This window comes from Vitis riparia, chromosome 6 (assembly GCF_004353265.1).
Source record: "Vitis riparia cultivar Riparia Gloire de Montpellier isolate 1030 chromosome 6, EGFV_Vit.rip_1.0, whole genome shotgun sequence".
Lineage (NCBI taxonomy): Eukaryota > Viridiplantae > Streptophyta > Magnoliopsida > Vitales > Vitaceae > Vitis > Vitis riparia.
Genome location: NC_048436.1, coordinates 16173948 through 16194920, shown reverse-complemented (window position 1 = coordinate 16194920; position 20973 = coordinate 16173948). Strand labels below are relative to the sequence as shown.

Sequence of the window (20973 nt, the reverse complement as noted above, 5' to 3'; positions counted from 1 at the left end):
GATATAAGCATCAATCAGCAAAAGCCTCCAAAATGACTATTATAACTCAAATCACATGCCGAAACAACATTATTAAATTTCAACCATAATGCATTGAAGAGAAAATGATTACTGAACTTAGTTTTTTAAAAACTACATTGAAAACATTCAGACTGAAAATAGAACTTCACCTTAACCACGCCACGGCAGAAAAGCATTTCAACAACTTCCTTAACAATGGGAAGCAGCCCAGCATGATGCACACCAATCCCTCTACGAAGAAGACTTTGAAGTCTGATAACCTGTGGATTGCATTAGCATGGTGTGGCTAAAGCCTAAGGTAGCTCACATTGGTGAAGGAAAAACAAATCTTAAAGCTACAAAACCTGCGGTAGGTTCCTGTCAGACCCCTTTAGTCGTGAAAATGCTTTTTCACAGAAAACATGAATCTCATGTTTCTCAGAACTGCTTGTGAGGTCAATCCCGGTCATTTTATCAGCTGAGATATCACAGCGATTCTTCGAGAAACAAAATATAACCACCTAAGCCAAAAGTCAAGAAAGAATGCACCAATTATAAGAAGTCAAGACAAGGATCTTAAGTTATATTCAGAACTGATCAAAAAAATATAATCAAATTCTATTGTACAAAGAAACACAAAACACAAAGAAACATGATGAGAGAATTTGATGATGATACAAGCAGTTAAACTATAAAATATCTGCTAACCCATTCAAATATGCTCAAATATAAGCACAAAATTTCTAGTAATAAAAATAAAAGTACCTAGCCTGATATCTAAAATTGTTGACACATAATTTTAACACAAAACAAAGCATGCTAATTTGCATGGCACCGCCTATGATTCTCTATCGAAGGAATTTAATTCCACAAATCTTAAAGATATAAGTAATGACATATATTCCACAAAGAATATTCCCACATACAGGTAACAGTGACTTCTTTGAAAGCTTGTTAATGAGCAACAACCACAAGGAAGCTTCTGATCTTCTTGAACCCCAGTTGCTCTGGCTACCGCTGCTGTTTTGGTTCCCCCCACCAGTCCCATAAAAGTTTCCCACTTTCTGAGATCCAGAATACTTATTCTGTTTGCCCCAACCAGGATTTTCACGTCTCTGAGCTCGAGCCCCATCATGGGCTGCTGAAGGAGGCCCAGAATATGTTCCAGAACCACCTCCACCAGTGCTCAAATTCTTTTTCTTGTGCACATCTTTAGCAGTCTTCAACCCTTGAGGCAGAAAAGTTTCACTTTCACATATTTTGTAAAGTTCTCCAGAGTAAAATATGCAGTGCTCCAATGGGACTGGCCTTTTTGTTGTCCTGATAACATACCAGATGGCAGGAAAACTAATGTCAAGAGGCTGACAAAGAAGCAGCATAAATACCCCTAAAAATACAATAAAGGACGAAACTTGACAGAAAAACAATAATATTTTCACAGGTTTCAAAAATTATAAAATGGAATAAAATTTAAGATTCAGTTACCATGAAAAGCTTGCTACTTACCCAGTAACACGGATTTGCTTTTGCTTTGTCCGACCAATCCAGTCAGCAAATTCAATTGTGTTAGGTACCTAAGAAATAATTAAAAAACACATCAACTACTGGATCAGTAATCTCAAGGCTGTAAAAAGAGAAGGGAGCAACTAAAGATTGATAACCCTTTTTTTTTGGAATAGGCAAAGTAAAAGATAAATAATAAGCCACACTCAATAGAAAAAGGGGCTGCAACCCAAGTACACCAGTGGTATATAGAAAGCACAATGAAACAGACCAGAGCAAATGAACAAAAAACAGAGAACAATAAAATCTTAGCTCAGATCCAATCCCTCAATGAAGTCCCAAATGGACAAGTCAAGCCCCCCAGAATCCTAACCTAATAAAAAATAAAAAAATAAAAAATAAAATCTTTAAGAAGACGTATTTCAGTGACTGATCTATAGTCTCCTCTATAAAAATACTGAAGTTGCAGCCCTTCTGGATTTATGAAACTAAACAAAGAGGGGGTCATTCTCCACATACATCTATGCCCTACCGTGTCATGCCAAACTAAGAGCACTTCTCTTACCATAGTTTTGGAAGGCACAAGGTAAACTAAAGGCCCACAATCATCTTGGAGCATACGTGCAAGGCATAACCATCAAGCCTTTATCTCTTTCAACCATGCTTTAAATTCCCGAATCTTCATTATCTCTTTCAGCCAACTCTCAGCCTTCACAAGGTTAGGACCTCTGCTAAAGATTGGAGGAAACAATACTTTATATTCTCAATTCAAGTTCGCATTGTGATACTTCAATGATACAAGGGTAGTGTTAGACTCTTTGTCTCGGACGACTTGGCACCTAGGGCCTCATGCGCGGGCAGGCACACATGAGACCATGAGAGTGAGACAAGGCAAAGGATAATGCAAGCGCAAGTTAAGTAGTGCATGTGGAGCAGCACTCGAGATGGCATGTGGGATTCCACGCAGCATAGTGGCATGCTGCAGTCAACACAACAGCATGCACAACATGCGCAGCAGCATTGCGGCGTGCACAGTAACATACACAACAATGTGTCACTTGTGGCATGGTAGCAGCAACACCTTGATTCGTATGGCACCAAGGCCTCATGGGGCGGCACCTTGGCTCTATGAGTGGCCTATGATCAAAGCAAGGTGAGATGGAGGCTATTGAGGGGTAGCAAGCAGCACGTCCTCGACTCGACCAAAATTCAAGGGTTGAATTTTGGCATGGTGATATGTTTCCTTGGAAGAGGAACCTTCGAAAGGGAGAAACCAAGTGGAAGTGGAATTTTCTGGAATTTCTTAAATTAATTAAAATTTATTATGCCTCATCAAGTATAGGTGATGTCTCTTTCACAAACTTCTAAATTGGCTTAAATTGCTCTTTAAGGGGGTGGGGGTAGGTGACTTAAGGGAAGGAAAGGTGGCATGAGTGTGGACATACCTAGGGGCTTCGGCGCAAGGCCCCAAACGTGAGCAAGACACATGGGCAAGCCTTGGTAGCACCCACACATGGGCTCCACAACATGTGGTGGTGTGCAACTCATGGTCGTAATGGCACAAGGTTTGATGCGGTCTCCCCTCCCGACGGTGGCACAAGGACACAATGCCGTGTGCAATTAAAGGGCTTGATGAGCCATGGGCGCAACGCCATGGCCTGTTGCAGCACCAAGACAAGCTTGAATGAGGCATGGGGATGCAACAGCAACGAAGCTGACTTAGACACGATGCCTAATGCTTAGTACAAGGGCGCAATGTCTTGTGCACAGAGATAAGGAGTCATGGGCGCAATGTCATGACTTGTTGCTGCACCAAGAGAGGGCTTGGGCATAGCACAATGTCGTAGTAGCAACAAGAAGGAGCACGCATGAGCATGTTGCCTCAGCATGGATGCAATCTGGATATGCAAGCCAAGAGAGGGCTTGGCACACACACGAACCGCATAAAGATGCAATCAGCAGCAACATGAAGAGTTGGATTAAAAGTGAGATTGTAATTTAAGTAAGAGTAAGAGTCTAGATTCCTGCTATAATTGTAGTCTAAGTAAGACTAGGATTGCTTGTCCCTAGTCCAAATAGGAGTGGTCGGTGCCATAGCCTATGAAGATGAGTTTGAGTAGAACTAGGATTGTGTACTCCCAGTCAAATAGGGAGTGCGTGGTGCCCCACCTATAAAAGAAGGACAGGAGAGCCTCCTAGAGAGCATGAGAGGAGTAAGCATGAACTCACCAAAGAGATTGTGGGAGTCTTACTAAACGGTATCTTGTATTATTATTCAAAGAAGAAATAAAATACAAGTTGGGATAGGAGCCCTATAATTTCGCGTGTCTTTGTTGGGTCTCTTTATTGCAAACTCGTGTAGGTGTGAGTAGGTTGGCTTACAGGGCTTCTAAGCACCGCACAAACGCGAAAAATTGGTGGGAAAAGTTTATGCCCATGATAGGTAGTATAGTGGAATTAAAGATGGGAGATAGAAGACAAGGAGATGTTATGAGTGTGGTGAGCTGGTCATCTTAGAAGGAAGTACCCATAATTTCAGCAACAAATATCATCTCAACTACCTAGACAAACTTATTAGTAGATGAGAACACCACATCCTATTAACTTTCAACAAACACAAGCTTGGCAACTTCAAGGGACAAATAAAATGAGGAGACCTAAAGAAAAACTTGAGCATGTTTCGTTTATGTTAAATAAAATAAATTTTGTTGATTTTCTATTTAAAAGTTTTTATTTCAAGAAACGTATTTTTGTATACAGCTCTTCATATGCTTATTTTACATAAAAATTTACATGAAACTCATCGTCTTCTCTATCTCAGGTTTAAGAGCATTAATTGAGTCTGATATTTATAGGATTTAGTGAATGCCAAAATCAAGAGTGCGACAATATGAGCTTTGGCACAATGGATAAAGATATGATCGGTTGATTTCTCTTTAGCCTAGCATAAATTGCATCAGTTGGGCAAGGGCTAATTCCTTTTCATAAGTGGATCGACCATAAGGAAATTTTCCCACAACTTTCCCAAGCGGGGAAGCATACCCTTGAAGGGCCCCCCCAATTCCAAATCTCTTTAGTGAAACTTCACTCAAAACTCGAAAGATAAGGATGAGTAAAATCTTCTATAAAAAAAACGTCCATCTTTTATAAAAAAAAGTGTCCACTCCCCCCTGTAAAGTAATTGCACAAATATGCTTAGAAAAACTAATCACCACCTCCATCTCCAAATCATGGACGAAATAAAAAGGGTCCCAACAACTAGGCTCCACAAAGAATGATCACTTGATGCAAGAAAAAATGAATATCTTTATCCAACCAAGTTAATGTTTTGATCAGAAAAAAGAAACTCTTATTAGTAAAATATTTCAATTAATAAGAAGCATTATAAGGAAAAGAAGAAGAAAAAGAAAATTTGATCATAACATAATTCTCTCATAACATTCGTATGATATTGATAATTTTTTTTTTTTTTTTGATAAGTAAAAAGATATGCATTAATAAAGAGGCAAAAAGCCACAAAGCATATAGGGGGTATACAAGGCGGCTAGGGCCTCAAAAAACAAAGACAAAAAGAATCACCTCCCCTTAAGTGGAAACTACCCACTCCAGGAAGCCTATAAGAGAGAAAGCCTCCTCACCTAAGTACAGCTTGGCCCAACTCCACAACTTACAGACAAAAAAATTTTTTAACTTTTGAATATTCAACACACTCCCCCTAAAAGTTAATCTATTCCTCTCCTTCCATACCATCCAAAAAATACACAACGGAATAGAATCCCAAACCTTTTTCCTTTTCTTCCCCACAAATGAGCCCCTCCAGCTAATTAAGACCTCCTTTACAGTTTCTGGAAAGACCCATTTAACATCTACTAACCCAAGGACAATATCCCATAAAGCTCTAATCATTATACAATGTATAAGAATATGATTTACATTTTCTTCTTCACACTCACACAAAAAACAACAATTCGGAAGTTGCACCCCTCTTCTTTGGAGTCTATCCAGGGTAAGCACCTTCCCCCACGTCACCTCCCAAGCAAAGAAGGCGACTTTAGTTGGCACCCTAGCCACCCAAATACTTCTTGAAGGAAAGCCGGTATCATTAGGATTGGTCAACAAGCTATAAGCTTCCTTGACCCTAAACTGACCATTTCTTCCTTGCCTCCAAATAACTAAGTCTTCCTCCAAAGAAGGCCTATGACCCCTCAGCACATGGAGCAAATCCCCAACCATATCTAGCTCCCAATCATTGAAGTCCCTCAAAAAATTTAGGTTCCAACCTCCTTGACCAGAATTTTGGTCCCACATTTCCTCAACCGTTGAACTCCTTTGAACAGTCATGACGAAGAGATGGGGGAAGCAATGGGACAACGCTGTATCAGAACACCAAACATCTATCCAAAATCTGATCTTGGTGCCCTTCCCAGCTCGGAATATCATGTTATCCCAGCACCAATCTGATTCTTTCCAAATCTCCTTCCAAACCCCTACTCCAACCGCCCCATTAGCCTTCTTTGGCCGCCATCCAAGTCCCTCTTGCCCATACTTCACCGTAATCACTTGTTTCCAAAGATTATCTTTGTCACAAGCATACCTCCATATCCACTTGCCAAGCAAGGTTTTGTTCAACATGACTAGCTTCCTAAGGTCTAGCCCACCCTTTTCCTTGTCTGTACAAACCACCTCCTAATTAACTAGATGAATTTTCCCCTCCAAATTTCCCCCTTCCCACAAGAAGTCCCTTTGCACTTTCTCTAGCCTTCTAGCAACAATCCTAGGCATTCTGAAAATAGACATTTGATAGATTGGCATGCTAGCCAAAGTACTTTTTATTAAAGTGATTCTTCCCCCTTTGGAGATATATTGTCATTTCCAAAGCGCAAGTCTCCTCCTTACTCTCTCTTCCACCTCATCCCACATATAAGGAGCTCTATTAGGAACCCCTAGAGGAAGTCCCAAATATTGAGAGGGTAAGGACCTCACCCTGCAGCCTAACTCAACATCCAACTCTTCAATCTCCTCCACCTCTCCAACTGGAATAACTTCACTTTTGGCTAAGTTAATCCTTAGACCTGAAGCTGCTTCAAACCAGAGTAAAATCCAACTTAAGTGAGTTAGATGCTCCTTACTAGCCTCACAAAGCACAATTGTGTCATCAGCAAAAAATAAATGTGAGATGTTCAAAGAGGATTTGCTGCCACCCCTAATGTTACACCCTGATAAAAATCCCTCATCCACAGCTCTCCTAATAAGAACATCCAGCACTTCCATCCCCATGACAAAGAGATAAGGAGATAGGGGATCTCCTTGTCTAAGGCCCTTAGTGCTAGGGATGAAGCCAGCAAGCACCCCATTAACCAAAACTGAGAATTTGGCTAAAGACAAGCAACTCCACATCCACCCCAACCACTTAGACCCAAAGTCCATCTTTTACAAAACCTTCAACAAAAACTTCCAATTGATGTTGTCATAAGCTTTTTCTATGTCCAATTTGCAAATAAGGCCATTTTCTTTTTGTTTCTGCCACGTGTCTATCACTTCATTTGCAATTAAGGAAGCATCAAGAATTTGTCTTCCCATCACAAAGGCATTCTGAGAAGTGGAGACCACCTTTCCAACCACTTTCTTAAGCCTATTAGCTAGCACTTTAGCCAATAACTTATAAAGCCCCCCCAGAAAACTAATAGGTCTAAAATATCCAAGATCCTCAACCCCACTTTTCTTGGGAATCAAAACCAGAAAAGTATTGTTGAGACTCTTGAGGAAGGAGTTATGCTCATGGAATTCCTTGAACATTTCTAGGATCTCCTCTTTAACAAAGTCCAAACAACTTTGCCAAAAAGCCATAGAAAAGTCATCTGGACCAGGGGCTTTATCCCCATTCATCTCCATCAAAGCCGTATGAACTTCATCATCTGTAAAAAGACTCTCCAGATTCTCCACTTCTTGCTGACTGATTTGATCAAGCCGAAGCCTCCCAATGTCCGCCTTCCACCCGTATCTTCTGAAAGTAGCTGATGAAAAGCATTAGCAATTCCTTCCCTAACCTCCTGCTCCTCTGAAAGCCAATCCCCATTGATCTTAATTCTGTCCAAAGAATTGTTTCTACGATGAGCACTTACCATACGATGGAAGAAACCTGTGTTTCTATCCCCCTCCCTCAACCAGATCTCCCTTGAAAGCTGTCTCCAATGAGTTTCCTCCAGAAGCACCCACTTTTTGTAATTTTCTTTTGCTTCTTTTTTTAACTCTGTTTCCTCCACAGTCAGGCTTCTCTCACTTTCCATGCGGTCCCAAAAATCCACTCGCTGTAGGGCTGAGGATTTGTTGTAGTCCAGCCTCCCAAAAACTTCTCTATTCCACACTTTCAGCTTCTGCTTGATTTCCTTCATCTTAGCAGCCAATCTGAAGCTTGCACTACCCCTGACTTCTATTCCCTACCACCAGCTATGTATAAAATCTTTGAATCCCTCAACCTTAAGCCACATATTTTCGAATCTAAAAGGAGTCGAGCCTCGTCTTATCCCACCCCCCACTAGAATGATTGGGAAGTGATCAGAAATCGGCCGAGGCAGCCTACTTTGAGTAAACCCATTAAATTGGTTTAACCAGCTAGGGGACACAAGAAATCTGTCCAATCTTGCCCAAGCCTGGTTATTGTGGCCCCCATTCTAGGTGAACTCTCCCCCCTGTAAAGGAAGATCCACCAACCCTAGATCATCCACAATCTCAGCAAATCTCCTCATCGTTGAGTTTATTCTCCTCTGACTGCTCCTTTCCCCTTGGTACAGAGTGATGTTAAAATCCCCCCCTAGGCACCAAGGGTCTTCCCAAAGGCCTCTAATCGCCCCAAACTCTTCCCATAGTTTATCCCTTTCCACTTTGGAGAAAGGGCCATAAACTCCCGTGAACACCCAAACAACCCCATTTTCTACATTCCTAAATCTGCAAGATAAAGTAAAATGACCCTCCTCCCAATCCAGAATGTCCAGAGACCTCTTGTCCCAGCAAATTAGAATTCCTCCCGAAGCCCCCTCCGCATTCAGAGCTTTCCAATCTAAAAATCTCCCAGAGCCTAAACTTCTCACAATACCCTCCGACATAGATTGAATTTTTGTCTCCTGAATACAAAGTAAATCCACCCTCTGGTTCCTTATAAAAGCCTTAATAATTTTTCTTTTAGAGCTATCGTTTGCTCCCCTCACGTTCCAGCTCAGGACTTTTAGCTTCATTGGACAACTATAATTTGACTCCCTTTACCCTGTACCGAGCCTTTCTGCTTACTCCCCCCCTCATTATTTACAGAACACTCCAATCTCTTTAACTCCCTTTCGAACTTTGACTTTTCCAGAAGCTCTTTACTACGTATCTTCTCCCGTATCTTTCTGATTTTAATCAAAAAATTCAGAATTTCCTTTTCCAAGCCCTCCGTCGGGAATCCCAAGAAATGACTGAATTTTGCCAAACTACTCTCCTCCCATTTTTCCTCAGGCTCATTTCTCACAGCTTGTATTTCAGGTGTGCCAAAGGCCCCCTCCGTCCCCCTGACTTTATCACTGCTTCTCTTAATTTCTCCCGAGTCCCTACAACCACTGACCTTCTCCTTGTATCCCTCATACACTGTTAACCACATTGTTTTATCAACCCGAATTTCTTCCTCTATATCCCCAGAACGATCGTAAAACTCCCCCTCTGGAGCCCAATCAAAATGAAAAGGATTAAGATGAGAAGCCCCCAAAACCCTTTCTCCCCTAGAACAAAACCCCGACCCATACCTCAAGGCTTCCTCTTCGAGCGCCCTGTCTGCCACTGAATAACTAGCAAAAGTTTGTTGCTTCCTTAGATCCTCTGACTCCCATGCGACAAAGGGCTCTGTCTCTGGGGAGTTCCCGTTTCTAGAGGTGATACGCTCCAACAGATAGCCCTTCTCCTGAGAGACATTGCTTGAGGCTTGGGCTACTGTTGAGACTGGGCCAGCCCTTACCTTTACTTCTAATTCAATCAGCTTTTGGCAACCCATTGAAATAATTGGGCCTTTGCTTGAGGCTTGATCTTTTGACGTGACTGGGCCTTTGGTCGAGGCATGGCAGCCCACTTCTTCAGCCCACCTCCTTGACGATGGGCCTGCTTCTGGTCCATCTTCTCTAATTGCCACTCCTTTCAGCTTTAAGCCCAATGATCCATTAGCCAGGCCAAGCCCACCAGCCCTCCTCGCCTCTTTTGGGCCCACGATTGGACCCAAGGAAGACGACCCAGACAATAACTCACCGGTTGAGGCCCAACCCCGGATTGTCGGGCTTTGAGCTCGGTTTACCGTCACCCGGCCCGACCTGCCCCCTGCTCACCCATCTCTTCATCTGACAAGTTCAGCGCCTCGAGCCTCATGCTTACCCGCTCCTCCTCCACGCGCTGTTCCGAGCGTGAAACAACATCACCCCTAACCTCGTCGCTCTTTCGTTCAGCCACTTCGCTAAATTTTTTCCTCAACACCGGTCAAAACTCCCACCACAATGATAGAGTATAGACATCCTCCTCCACTTCAATTTCCAGTACACTCGGCCTGACGTCTCCTCTCGATTTGACCAAAATTCTAGCCCACTGAATCTCACCCATCGTCTTCGTCTGGTCATCAATTGCAACAAAACCACCGCATTCTTCCCCCACTCTTTTCAAAATCATCGGACTCCATAACGAGATTGGAAGCCCAATGATTCTCACCCAGACTTCACTTCCTACATCCGTCTCTACCCAGCAACCACTCCTAGGGTTCCAATGCTCCAGCCCTACCTGGAGTCCTCCCATCAAACGATTCCCTGAGGATACGACGCGTCTTGCTTCTTCCAGATCTTCAAATTCCAACAAGACTCTATCCTTTTCCAACTTAGCCAACCCTAAATTTCCTCTTAGACCCCAAGACTTTGTCCATAATCTTCCCAAACTTTCGAGATCTTCTTCTCCCTTTGTACTGGCTTTCCAACTCGCCACAACGCAATGTTCCAATTTCTGTAGATTTCCTAGTGTTTCCTCCTTTTTAACCTTCACTGCGATTGAGTTTGTATTTCCCCAAATTGGCCTCTTCACTACTGTCGCATACGAGCTTTCCACAACAGGCTTCGCCACGGCCCTTGCTTCCTGGTTATTTGTTTTTCTACCAAGAACTCCTACCAGTTGATGAAGTTTCTCCGCCATAATCACCCACCCCCTTTTGTCCCCTCTGCCTCTCGGGATGAAGATGCAGAAACTCTTCCTTTCCAGATCAGTAACCCCTAGCCGGATAAACCCCCCCGCTCTGTTTATCCCTCGCGTCATGGAATACAATCTCCCCTTTTCCTTCCATTCCCTTCCCCATCTTACTTCTTTCTCGTCCTTGATGCAGTGGGTTAGGCCTTCTATGAAAAGCCCTAAGCTTTCCGGTCCCAGTCGGACCCATGACGAAACCCCTCCCTTCTTCTCCACGATGAGAACTTGGGGTTTTCCTTTCCTTTCATCAACAACAATCTCGAACGCCTTGGACTCCACTGCGAAGCTACTCTCCTTCCTTCTTCTGCGAGACGCTGAGCTATTTTCTCCCCCCTCTCCATCGCACTCTCTCTCACTCTCTCTCTCTCTCTCTCGCTCTCTCCCATTATACCACTCAAACAAATGTTAACATTAGCCCTGATAATTTCTAACCTTAAATACATTATAACCAAATAATATAATATTTTTTTTTTTCAAATTTGATTTTTCTTGGGAAATATTCAACATGGTCAAATGTGATTGTGTCATTGTATCATTGCATTGTTTATTGTGTATGCATCGCCAAATACATTCCTGATAATGAGATATTATTTTACATAAAAATGCATCATATCCTTGTATCATATCGTGTATCATGATCTTTTAACAACTATGGGAAACATTGTTTTAGCGACTTCCACCTCTTATACTTCAACTTTTATAGGGGAAGATAATGGGAGCTACTTTACTTGTTACTCTGATTAACATTAGGAGACTCTTCTAGTCCAACCATTAAGTTACAATAAAAAAAACAATGTAAATTCAAACGGCCTCTTTAAGAACTTACAGAAAGCAAACAAAGGAATTTTAGAACTCAAGATAGCTTTGGGAGTTTGCCAAATCTTAATGCAAATAATAGAAAGAAAACTTTTACTAATACACCAAGCAAGATACATTTAAGATAAGATTCCTAATAGTGACATAGTATTTTACATAAAAAAGCATCATATCCTTGTATCATACCATGTATCATGGTCTTTTAACAAATATGGAAAACATTGTTTTCGCAACTTCCGCCTCTTATACTTCTACTTTTATAGGGGTAGGTAATGGAAGCTACTTCACTGGTTACTCGGATTAACATTAGGAGACTCTTCCATTCCAACCATTAAAGTTACGACAAAAAAGTAATGTAAATTTGAACAACCTTTTTAAGAACTTACAGAAAGCAAACAAAGGAATTTTAGAACTCAAGATAGCTTTGGGAGTTTGCCAAATCTTATTGCAGATAATAGAAAGAAAACTTTATTGACACGCCAAGAGTAACAAGCTGCTATTTCACATGGATTCTTAGATTGCCTGATCAAATAGTTGAAAATTTAGCCAAGCATGGGGCTTTATGCCTTCTTGAGACATTTTATCGATGTCCTCTATGATCCCTTGTTCGCTTCCTAACTAGCGATGCCATTATTGCAATTTTCCATCTTATTTTTCGTTTAGCATAGTACATAGAATGGTTCATCCTTCTTTGTATCTTGCTATTTCTTGGATGCAACCTCCTCCTCCAAAATAAAATAAATGAATGAATACCTTCTCCTCCAAGTCATCATCAACAAATTTGGGTTAGAGGAAGGAGGGTGGTGTTCGAGAGTAAAAAGGGGAGGCTACAATGTGGGGGTGTGGAAAGTCATTAGAAAAGAATGGGAAGGTATTTGTTGAAGATCTGGCTTTATTATTGGGAATGGGAGAAAGGTTAAGTTTTGGAAGGACTTGTGGTGTGAAGACCAAACGTTGAAAGAAGCTTTCCCTAACTATACCAATTGACGGTTAACAAAGATGAGTAGGTGTCAAGTGCTTGGGTAGGGAGTGGGGAGTCGGGTAGTTGGAATCCTCACTTCAAGGCATTTTAATGATTGGGAATTGGAAGGGGTGGAGGGCTTGTTTCAGAAACTGCATCCTTTGGTAGTGAGAAGAGAAGTGCAGGATGTTTTGAGTTGGAAAGAAAGTAGGGATGGCATTTTCTCTATTAGATCCCTCTACCGCTTCTTCACGAGGGCCTATAGTGATCCTTTTCCTTGGGGTATTATTTGGAGGTCTTGGGCTCCTATGAGGGTGAGCTTTTTTGCTTAGGAAGCGTCTTGGAACAAAATTTCGACCATCAATCAACTCAAAAAGAGGGGATGGAATATGCCAAATAGGTGCTACTTGTGTAAAGAGAAAGAGGAAACTAGTGATCATTTAATCTTGTTTTGTAAAAAGGCTACAATGCTTTAGAGTTTGATTTTCTCCCTTTTTGGTGTGAAATGGGTTTTGCATTATTTGATTAAAAGGAATTTGCTTGGTTGGCATGGTGTTTTTGTGGGTAAGAGGAGGGAGAAGGCTTGGAGAACTGCTCCTTAATGCTTAATGTGGACCTTATGGAAGGAAAGAAATAAAAGAGCGTTTAATGATATTGAATAGCCGAACCAAGCTTTAAAGCATTCCTTTTTGTTTACTCTTGTAAATTGAGCTAAGGTGTTTATAGAGGATCATACTTTATCTATGATTGACTTTATAGAATGGTTATATGTCCAATTAGGGGAAAGGTTTTTTGTCTTCTTTGCCTAGTTTATTGCACGTCCTATTTGTGTACTTCGTGTGTACTGTTTTCACCATTTCTAGCCGCTTCTAATATGAGCTCTAATTACCAATCAAAAAATAAATAAATAAAAGTAAATTTTAAATGTTTATCATCATGCAATATGAACTGAAAGACAATGGTATAAAAATGCAAAGGACATCTTCACCACTTAGGATCATTAATTGTCATCAAAGCACATTATTCCAAATACAGTTTAAGTCAGAATATAGATACTGAGAAGTGGATACCGTTGCTGAGAGGAGAACAATATTAATATGTCTTGGAAGCATGATAATAACTTCTTCCCAAACGACACCTCTTTCAACATCATTGACATAGTGCACTTCATCAAATATAACCTATTTCCTCATGCACAGCAAAAGACAAATCTCAGGAACTCATGATAAAACATAGGAAATTGGGAAAACAGAAGTAATGACAGAACATAATGTGTGCGCGTGTATGGAGAGAGAGAGAGAGAGGGAAAATTTACTGTTCAATAAAATATGATAAAGAAACAGCCCCTTTACCCATTCAATGTCACGTATTATATCAGCACCCTTGTAGAGCATTGACCTTAAAATTTCAGTGGTCATGATGAGACAGGAAGCCTCAGGTCTCAAGCTAACATCCCCAGTGAGAAGGCCAACATCAAACTTTCCACAGAAATCTCGATATTTTTGGTTGCTGATAGTTTTAATTGGAGCAGTATAGACAGCTCTAGTGCAGTGCTGCAAGACACAAAGATCCGTAAAAAAGATTTGAATACAAAATGATTGATAGAAAAACACTAAAGCCTTGGATGTGCAAACAATGACATTTGAGAGGAGTCTGACATAAAAGGAGGAGGTCCAACCTAGGTCCTATTCCATGTCCTAGATTCAACTACTCTATTAATATAAAATAACCAAAATTTGAGGAATCAAATGGTCATACCTTCGAGGCCAAAGCAAATGCATATTCTGCGACAACTGTCTTGCCAGCTGATGTATGAGCAGCCACAAAAACAGAATCCCCCTTTTCAAGATAATAGATAGCCTGTAATTGTCACCAAAAAGGCTCAGTCCAGCTGCACAAAACAGAATTACCATAGTTTCTCTTTCAAGATAATTATAGCCCATGTATTATCACAAAGAAAAAGCTGGCATTAAAAACGTCCATGGATGAAACCATATTGAGTTAGAAATTATGGCTTTATCAAAAAATATTAATAGTAAGTGCCTATCAAAAAATTAACTTGTGTACTACTGTTATCACAAAGTTGAGCAAAGATTTAAAGCACCTTAAGATTTCAAACAGCAATGGCAAGCAGAACATACTTCTAAAGAAGAACAAAACAAAATCTCCAACTACCATCCTATCTGTTGCACAGACAAAATAACTGCTGGTACAAATTCTGATTCACCATTTAAGAATTATTTTATACAGGATGATAAATATGCTAAATATAGAGTGAGTGGAATGCTTAAGCTTCTCAAGTACATCAAAATTTCTGTAATCATCCTCAGTTGTCCAGCTTGTATGGCTTCTCTTTAAGGAGTTTCTTCTCTTGTTTTGATCAGATTTATATAGTGGAAGGATGTCTTGTCCTTCTTGGTCTTTGTAATTATAGAAAAGATTTAGTGTATTTCTAATAAAAACAAAAAGGTAAGTCAAAATTAGAAAAAAAAAACACTGAAAATAAAATAATAGATTGTCTTGCAATTTTTTTTCATTTTTGTTTATTTATTTATTTATTTATTTTTCTGTCACATGGAGTTGAACCTAGAATCCTCCACACTTACTCAACACTTTTATGCTTGAGCCAGCCTCAACAGCCTGGTTAATTTCATGTAAATGAATAAGTGAATTGTAAAGCTGTTTGGAAGGCTTAACAATAAGTGATACTGAACGGATTTTTCATTCAGTGCACCATCTGCTTGAGAAGGTCTGCAAAGTTCTCCCTCAGCATCAAGAAGTTAAGACATCTCTTGACACTTCTCCACAGGGATTGAGACCTCTCCTTGGTCAATATCCCTTTTCTGATCATTCTCTACTTAGAGATATATGAACCTTTCTGAAACTTCATTGGGTATTTTTATTTTCTTATGCTTTAATGTGTAACTAGGTTGTGCTTTGAAAATTTCATGATATTTAGAAGTTTAAACTACTTAATATAGCATCAATTGGAACTACGTGTATGTGCGTGTGCATATACATATGCCTTTGTATATACTTCTGATACCCAAGCCCTAACACATGCTTATCATTCTTGCATCTAGAAAAATGAAAAAATGAAAAAAAAAAACAATTGAAGGATGAATGTCCAAAGTTAACTTACCAAAGTTTCATTATGAATTTTCATGCTTTCCTACTACTAGCAATTATTTTTCCAAATTGTTATTGATATAAAAAGTTACAGATATCTGCTTTGGTATCTCCATGCAAACCCTCGCTATCTCCTAATCAAACTTTAAGACTGTCTACTATTTTGACTACCTAGTAAAATAAACTTGCACCAATGAATACCTCCTTTTGGAATGTATCCAATTCAAAAGGAAAATCAAGCGCCATGTCAGGGACAAGTTCATGAAAGTGATCAGCAATCCCTTCATTACCTCCACTGACAGCCCAGGCCTGTAGATAAATACGGTCATTAACCATAAGCACTATATTGAAGCAGTAGGAGAGCCAGACTGTAAAACAATGACAATGATATCATTCAACTATGAGAAAGTTGCTGTAATTGGCAACTCTGTAGATTGTACCTCTTTCTTCTGTCGTCCACCATCATCACTAGTTCCATCCAATCCTGGCTTTGATCCTGATTCCACAGACAAAATCTCATCCAACACTGACGATTCAAGATCACCAACATTGCTGGATGCTTCAACCTCATCCAATTGAACTTCCAACTTAATGGAATCTGATTCTGGTGAATGACCTTTACAAAAACATTATATCAGTGTATGCTCACACAAACAAATAACCAATATATATATATCATCATGAATGAGCAGTTTTTTTCAACCCAAATTCGCATGCCAATCTTGCCATGTGATACAATGGCAATAACAAGTCATATCTTTCCTTTAATAGTTTAATTTAAACAAATAACTCATATATACTATGAATGATTATGGAAGAGCAATTTTTCCAACCCAACCTTGCATGCCAATGTTGTCATGTGATAAGATGCCAATGACCAGTCATGTCTTTCCATAATAGTTTTAACTTATCCAGATAGTCAAGCTTTGCATCTTTGAATATTGCTTCACTATGCTGTTAATGTTTGTTTCTTCCTCTTCTCTCTCTCTCTCTCTCTGTTAATTAGATCTCTGTCCCATTAATGTTGGCTATGATTATTGAAAAATACTTTAGGAAGAATGGTTGGAAACTAGAAATATTGACAGAAGAGAATGGTTTCTCTGGGTCTGTTTGGCAATATTTTCAAAAATAGTTCTCAAAAATAAGTTTTAAAAACAATTCTCAATTGTTTTAAGGAACAAAATTCTATTTGGGAAGTCAAATATGAAAAAGAGTTTTCTCAGCATATTCTCCATGAAAGTATTATACACTTATATACAATGCAACAGTTCTGAAGGTATTCTCCATATTTCCAATTATTTCTTAAAACACTGTACAAAAAACAACAGAAAACACCCTGTTTTTATAAGAAATTCTTAAAAAACTATTTTTAGTAAGGAAAATCATTTTCAAGAACAGTTTCCATTTAGGCCCTTCATGTCTCTTTTTTTCCAAATAAATAATAATAATAATAACAACAACAACAGAATAGAGAAGAAGATGCGAAGCAGTAGTAGAAGGTACATGTTCTGGACTTCATCTCCATCCCTACAAACATTACCAAAATAGAGAAGAAGATGCAAAGTATTGTATAGAAGATATGTTTTGTGGACTTCACTTCCCTCCCTACCTAAAAACATTAACAGAATGGAGAAGAAGATACAAATTATTAGAAGGCACTCTTGTAAACTTTACCTCCTTCCCTTCCTCCACACACACATGCACATGCACATGCGTGCCCAGAGTTTCTTCACGTCTCTTCATTGGTTCAAACAAAAAAAAAAAAAAACATACAAGAAGATAGAATGGTTTCTTTGTCTCTCTTTTTTAGTTCAAACTAAAAAACACACACACACATTAATAGAACAGAGAAGGAAGTTGCAAATATGAAAGACATTTGAACACCATCCTCATTTCTCAATTCCATACCACCCTTCTTCTTTAATCATATGGAATCCAATATTATAACGCATAGCCTACAACCCAACAATTATTCACACATAATCTCAATCATAGGTGAAATTCCAAAATCCTCTAGGTATTTCCATGATAACAAAAAATATTTCTATTTTTGTACTGCACTACTTTTTGTAACTAAATTCATTCTTGAACTTTTTGCTACTTATTGAGAATCCATGCAATTTGGCTCACAGTCTAAGGTCACATCCTCCATTACATCATATGTTACCATGTTTACTAACAAAAACCATGTATTTTTGGTTATATAGCTAGAATGACCCTCACAAATTGCGAATACTAATTTATTAAGAATTGTCTTCCTCTTGTCTTGTTTTTGTTAATAAGAGAAAATCTTCATGACAATGAAAAAAGGTATTATGGAAAGAAAAGGTATTTTTCAATCCAATTAAAAAAGAGGAAGGGGGACCCTAAAAGGACGAAGAAGGAACACAAAAGGATTTTAAGAAGAACCCACTACCAACAAAAATCTCTTTCACCAAAGCTCCACACTTGGCCAATCGTCTACAACCTAGTTACCTGCTCTAATAATGCAAGTGAAAGAACAGCCCAAACCTCTAGAAAGATCAATAATTTTGTGAATTCAAGCATCCCATCTTGTGGGTTAAGAAATCCAAGTTAGTACAGAGAACAAATATTCCTCCACCAAAAGATCCTTACTGCCCAAATAAAGCTATGGTTTAGTGGCTAAGCCATAGCCAACTTGTTTAGTAAAAGCTCTTACATGGTCTCTAAAGACTCCACCTATCTCATTTGCCCTAAACTTCCCAAAGAACTTGCATGAAATTGAAGCTTAAAATAACATAGGTGAGGAGATTTCCATTCAGCCAAGTCATTTCCTCACTCATACTACCCTTAAATATCTCACCAACCTAACATAATGAAACTAATGGAATACCCTAAAAATTCTGCATGACCGATAGCTACAATGAAATGAGAGTGAATGGAATCCCAAAGCACTCACAGAGATTTCTGCATGTCTTAAAAAGTTCTAGAATTCCCTTCTAGCTTAATGAGCTAGATGATTGCAAGCATTGCTTCCTATCATATCACTGTGCCCTATAATTTTTAACCAAACCATTAAGGGCATTAATTATCAAATGTAACACACATCGCCATGGAATGTTCTAATACTTGTTGAAATTAGCCCACCATAACCCTAAAGAGATGAGAAAGTGAAGAAAGAGGATATCCACTAGCTCGATAGTGCTTGAACATAGAATAAGACGCTTTGCAAAATACTCTGCACACAGGACTGAATATTGTTAAGCTACCAATTTGACCTAAAAACTCAAGTTATTAGGTGATGACCCAACAATGTAAACTAGGCTAACAGCCTTTCTGATGTGTGACTATAGCCCATAGATGAAAGGTAAACATTGAAGCACCAAACAAGTTGAATAAACAAATGGGGGAAATAAAAGAACATAGAGGCTTAAATTCAAGACCTCTAGTAAACCAAAACTTTTATATCATATAAGACCTCTAGTGCACATGCAAGTATGGGGCTGCATGTGAGGGGAGTGTGTTGGAGTATGATATACATTATGGGCCCAAATTCTAACAACTTAAGCTTTTAGGAAAATTGGCAATGCAACAATTGGCAATTCCATCCCACTTCAATTTTGAGTTCACCATCCAATCCAACTTTTATCAACTTAGGAAGATGCGAGATTTTCTTTATCCCATGCTGAGATTTTAGAAAAAGGTGGTCTTAGACATCTTCATCACAATATTTTCAGAGTTAAGGTGACTAAAACATTTTACAAAGATTTCTATGCACTAAAGTTATAAAATAAACTTTTGGAAAGTTGCATATTTTCATTTTTTTTTTTTGGGAAAAAAATCATGTTTTTGATGTCTGTATATTATCCTTTTATAAGAAAATGTATATCAGTTCTAGGTTGTTTGTGGATCCATCTTGAATGGTTTAAAATCTATATCAATCCATAATAGGGTTTGTACTGATCCAAGTAGTTTTTAAAAATTGGATTGCTCCAAGGTACACATTGAATTGATCTAAAGTTGTGATTGTTTTAAATGGAAAGATTTTTATTACATTTAGGCAAAGAGATTTCACTAAAAGAGCTTAACAAAATCAGGGTGCAAACTAAGTACATAAGAAGCATATAAAGGCATCACAAGGCAAAAGACAAAAGACCAAGAAAAAAAGACTACTCTATACAATTAAGGATAAAAGACTACTATATACATAAGAAGCATAACAAGGATAAAAAATCAATGCCCAAAAACTTGCTAGTCTAAAGATAACAAAACACTCCATTAGAGATTGAACATGTGTTCTAGGCCTTCAAAAGTTTTACAACTGTGCTGCTACCAAATGGTCCAAAACAAACACAAAAGGACCACTTTCCACACCTCCGTACCATAATCTAGAAGTGTTAGTTTCCAAAGCATCTACCCATCATTTAGAATGAAACCTTACTCTCACTTCAGTAACTAAACTACATCCCTCATAAACAAAAATACATCATTGGACCTGTTCTTGAAAGATGCATAATAAGTTCAACCATGACTAAAGCAAAAGGATAAATGCTCAATGTTGACTCTTGACACCATTTGTGATTGGCAATCCACTTCTCTCCTCAAAATGTTCTCCCACTGGTTTCCACTTATAAAATTTGTCCTTGATCATAATTCACAACAATGTATCTAATTAATATCTTTTTCTTTTCTAAAACTCTCCACAACACCAACCTCCGAATCCAGTCACATGCTTTTCCAAGGTAGTACATATCCTGTTTATAGAATACATAAGAAATATCATATATAAGTGCTTCTTTCTAACCTTTTATAGATTACCAAATAAAGTACCTTCCACAGTTTAGCTTCCAGCCATATAGTCAAACAAATTTTCTAATACCCTTAGTTCATGTATCAATCGTAACTTGGTCACTTTCTATCAAAGTTACATACACAGGTAACTTTGGTACCACAACTATTATTGTGATTTTGATTATATAGCACCCTACCCCCTTCCAAGCTTTTGATGCTGTAAATTCTCCTATCTCTATCTTCTCTAGAACCTTTTTTCCTTTAAATAATTTATTAGGTTAACTGGTTTTTAAATCATTAAGTTGTCATTTGTCATGTTTCTCCTTAACTTAAATCTACGAAATTATTTTCCAAGTTAACTTATCCCCATCCTTCACTATGCACCTCTGTCCTTCACCATTAATGCACTTGACATGATCCTTCACTATCCGTGCACATCTGTTTAACATGATAACACAACTTTTTCTTTCCCTTTTCTTAGCATTTTTGTATGCCTCCATGTTCCATACATTTTTCCTAAAACAATCAAACCATCATAAAAAATGTAAATTTTGCCCCACTGCCTTCTTCTT

General features: G+C 38.8%; 1 protein-coding gene across 1 annotated transcript in view; it reads right to left on the bottom strand.

The window, feature by feature from the left end:
* LOC117916892 (DExH-box ATP-dependent RNA helicase DExH11) overlaps window positions 1-20973 on the bottom strand; it is a 63379-nt gene that overhangs the window by 26039 nt on the left and 16367 nt on the right. Inside the window, exons 6-14 of the mRNA XM_034833106.1 lie at window positions 16090-16265; window positions 15851-15958; window positions 14279-14380; window positions 13873-14073; window positions 13591-13701; window positions 1507-1574; window positions 927-1320; window positions 366-521; window positions 171-281 (exon numbers count right to left, since the gene is read on the bottom strand). Coding sequence (XP_034688997.1) covers window positions 171-281; window positions 366-521; window positions 927-1320; window positions 1507-1574; window positions 13591-13701; window positions 13873-14073; window positions 14279-14380; window positions 15851-15958; window positions 16090-16265 — 1427 coding nt within the window. The remainder of the gene's footprint in view (window positions 1-170; window positions 282-365; window positions 522-926; window positions 1321-1506; window positions 1575-13590; window positions 13702-13872; window positions 14074-14278; window positions 14381-15850; window positions 15959-16089; window positions 16266-20973) is intronic.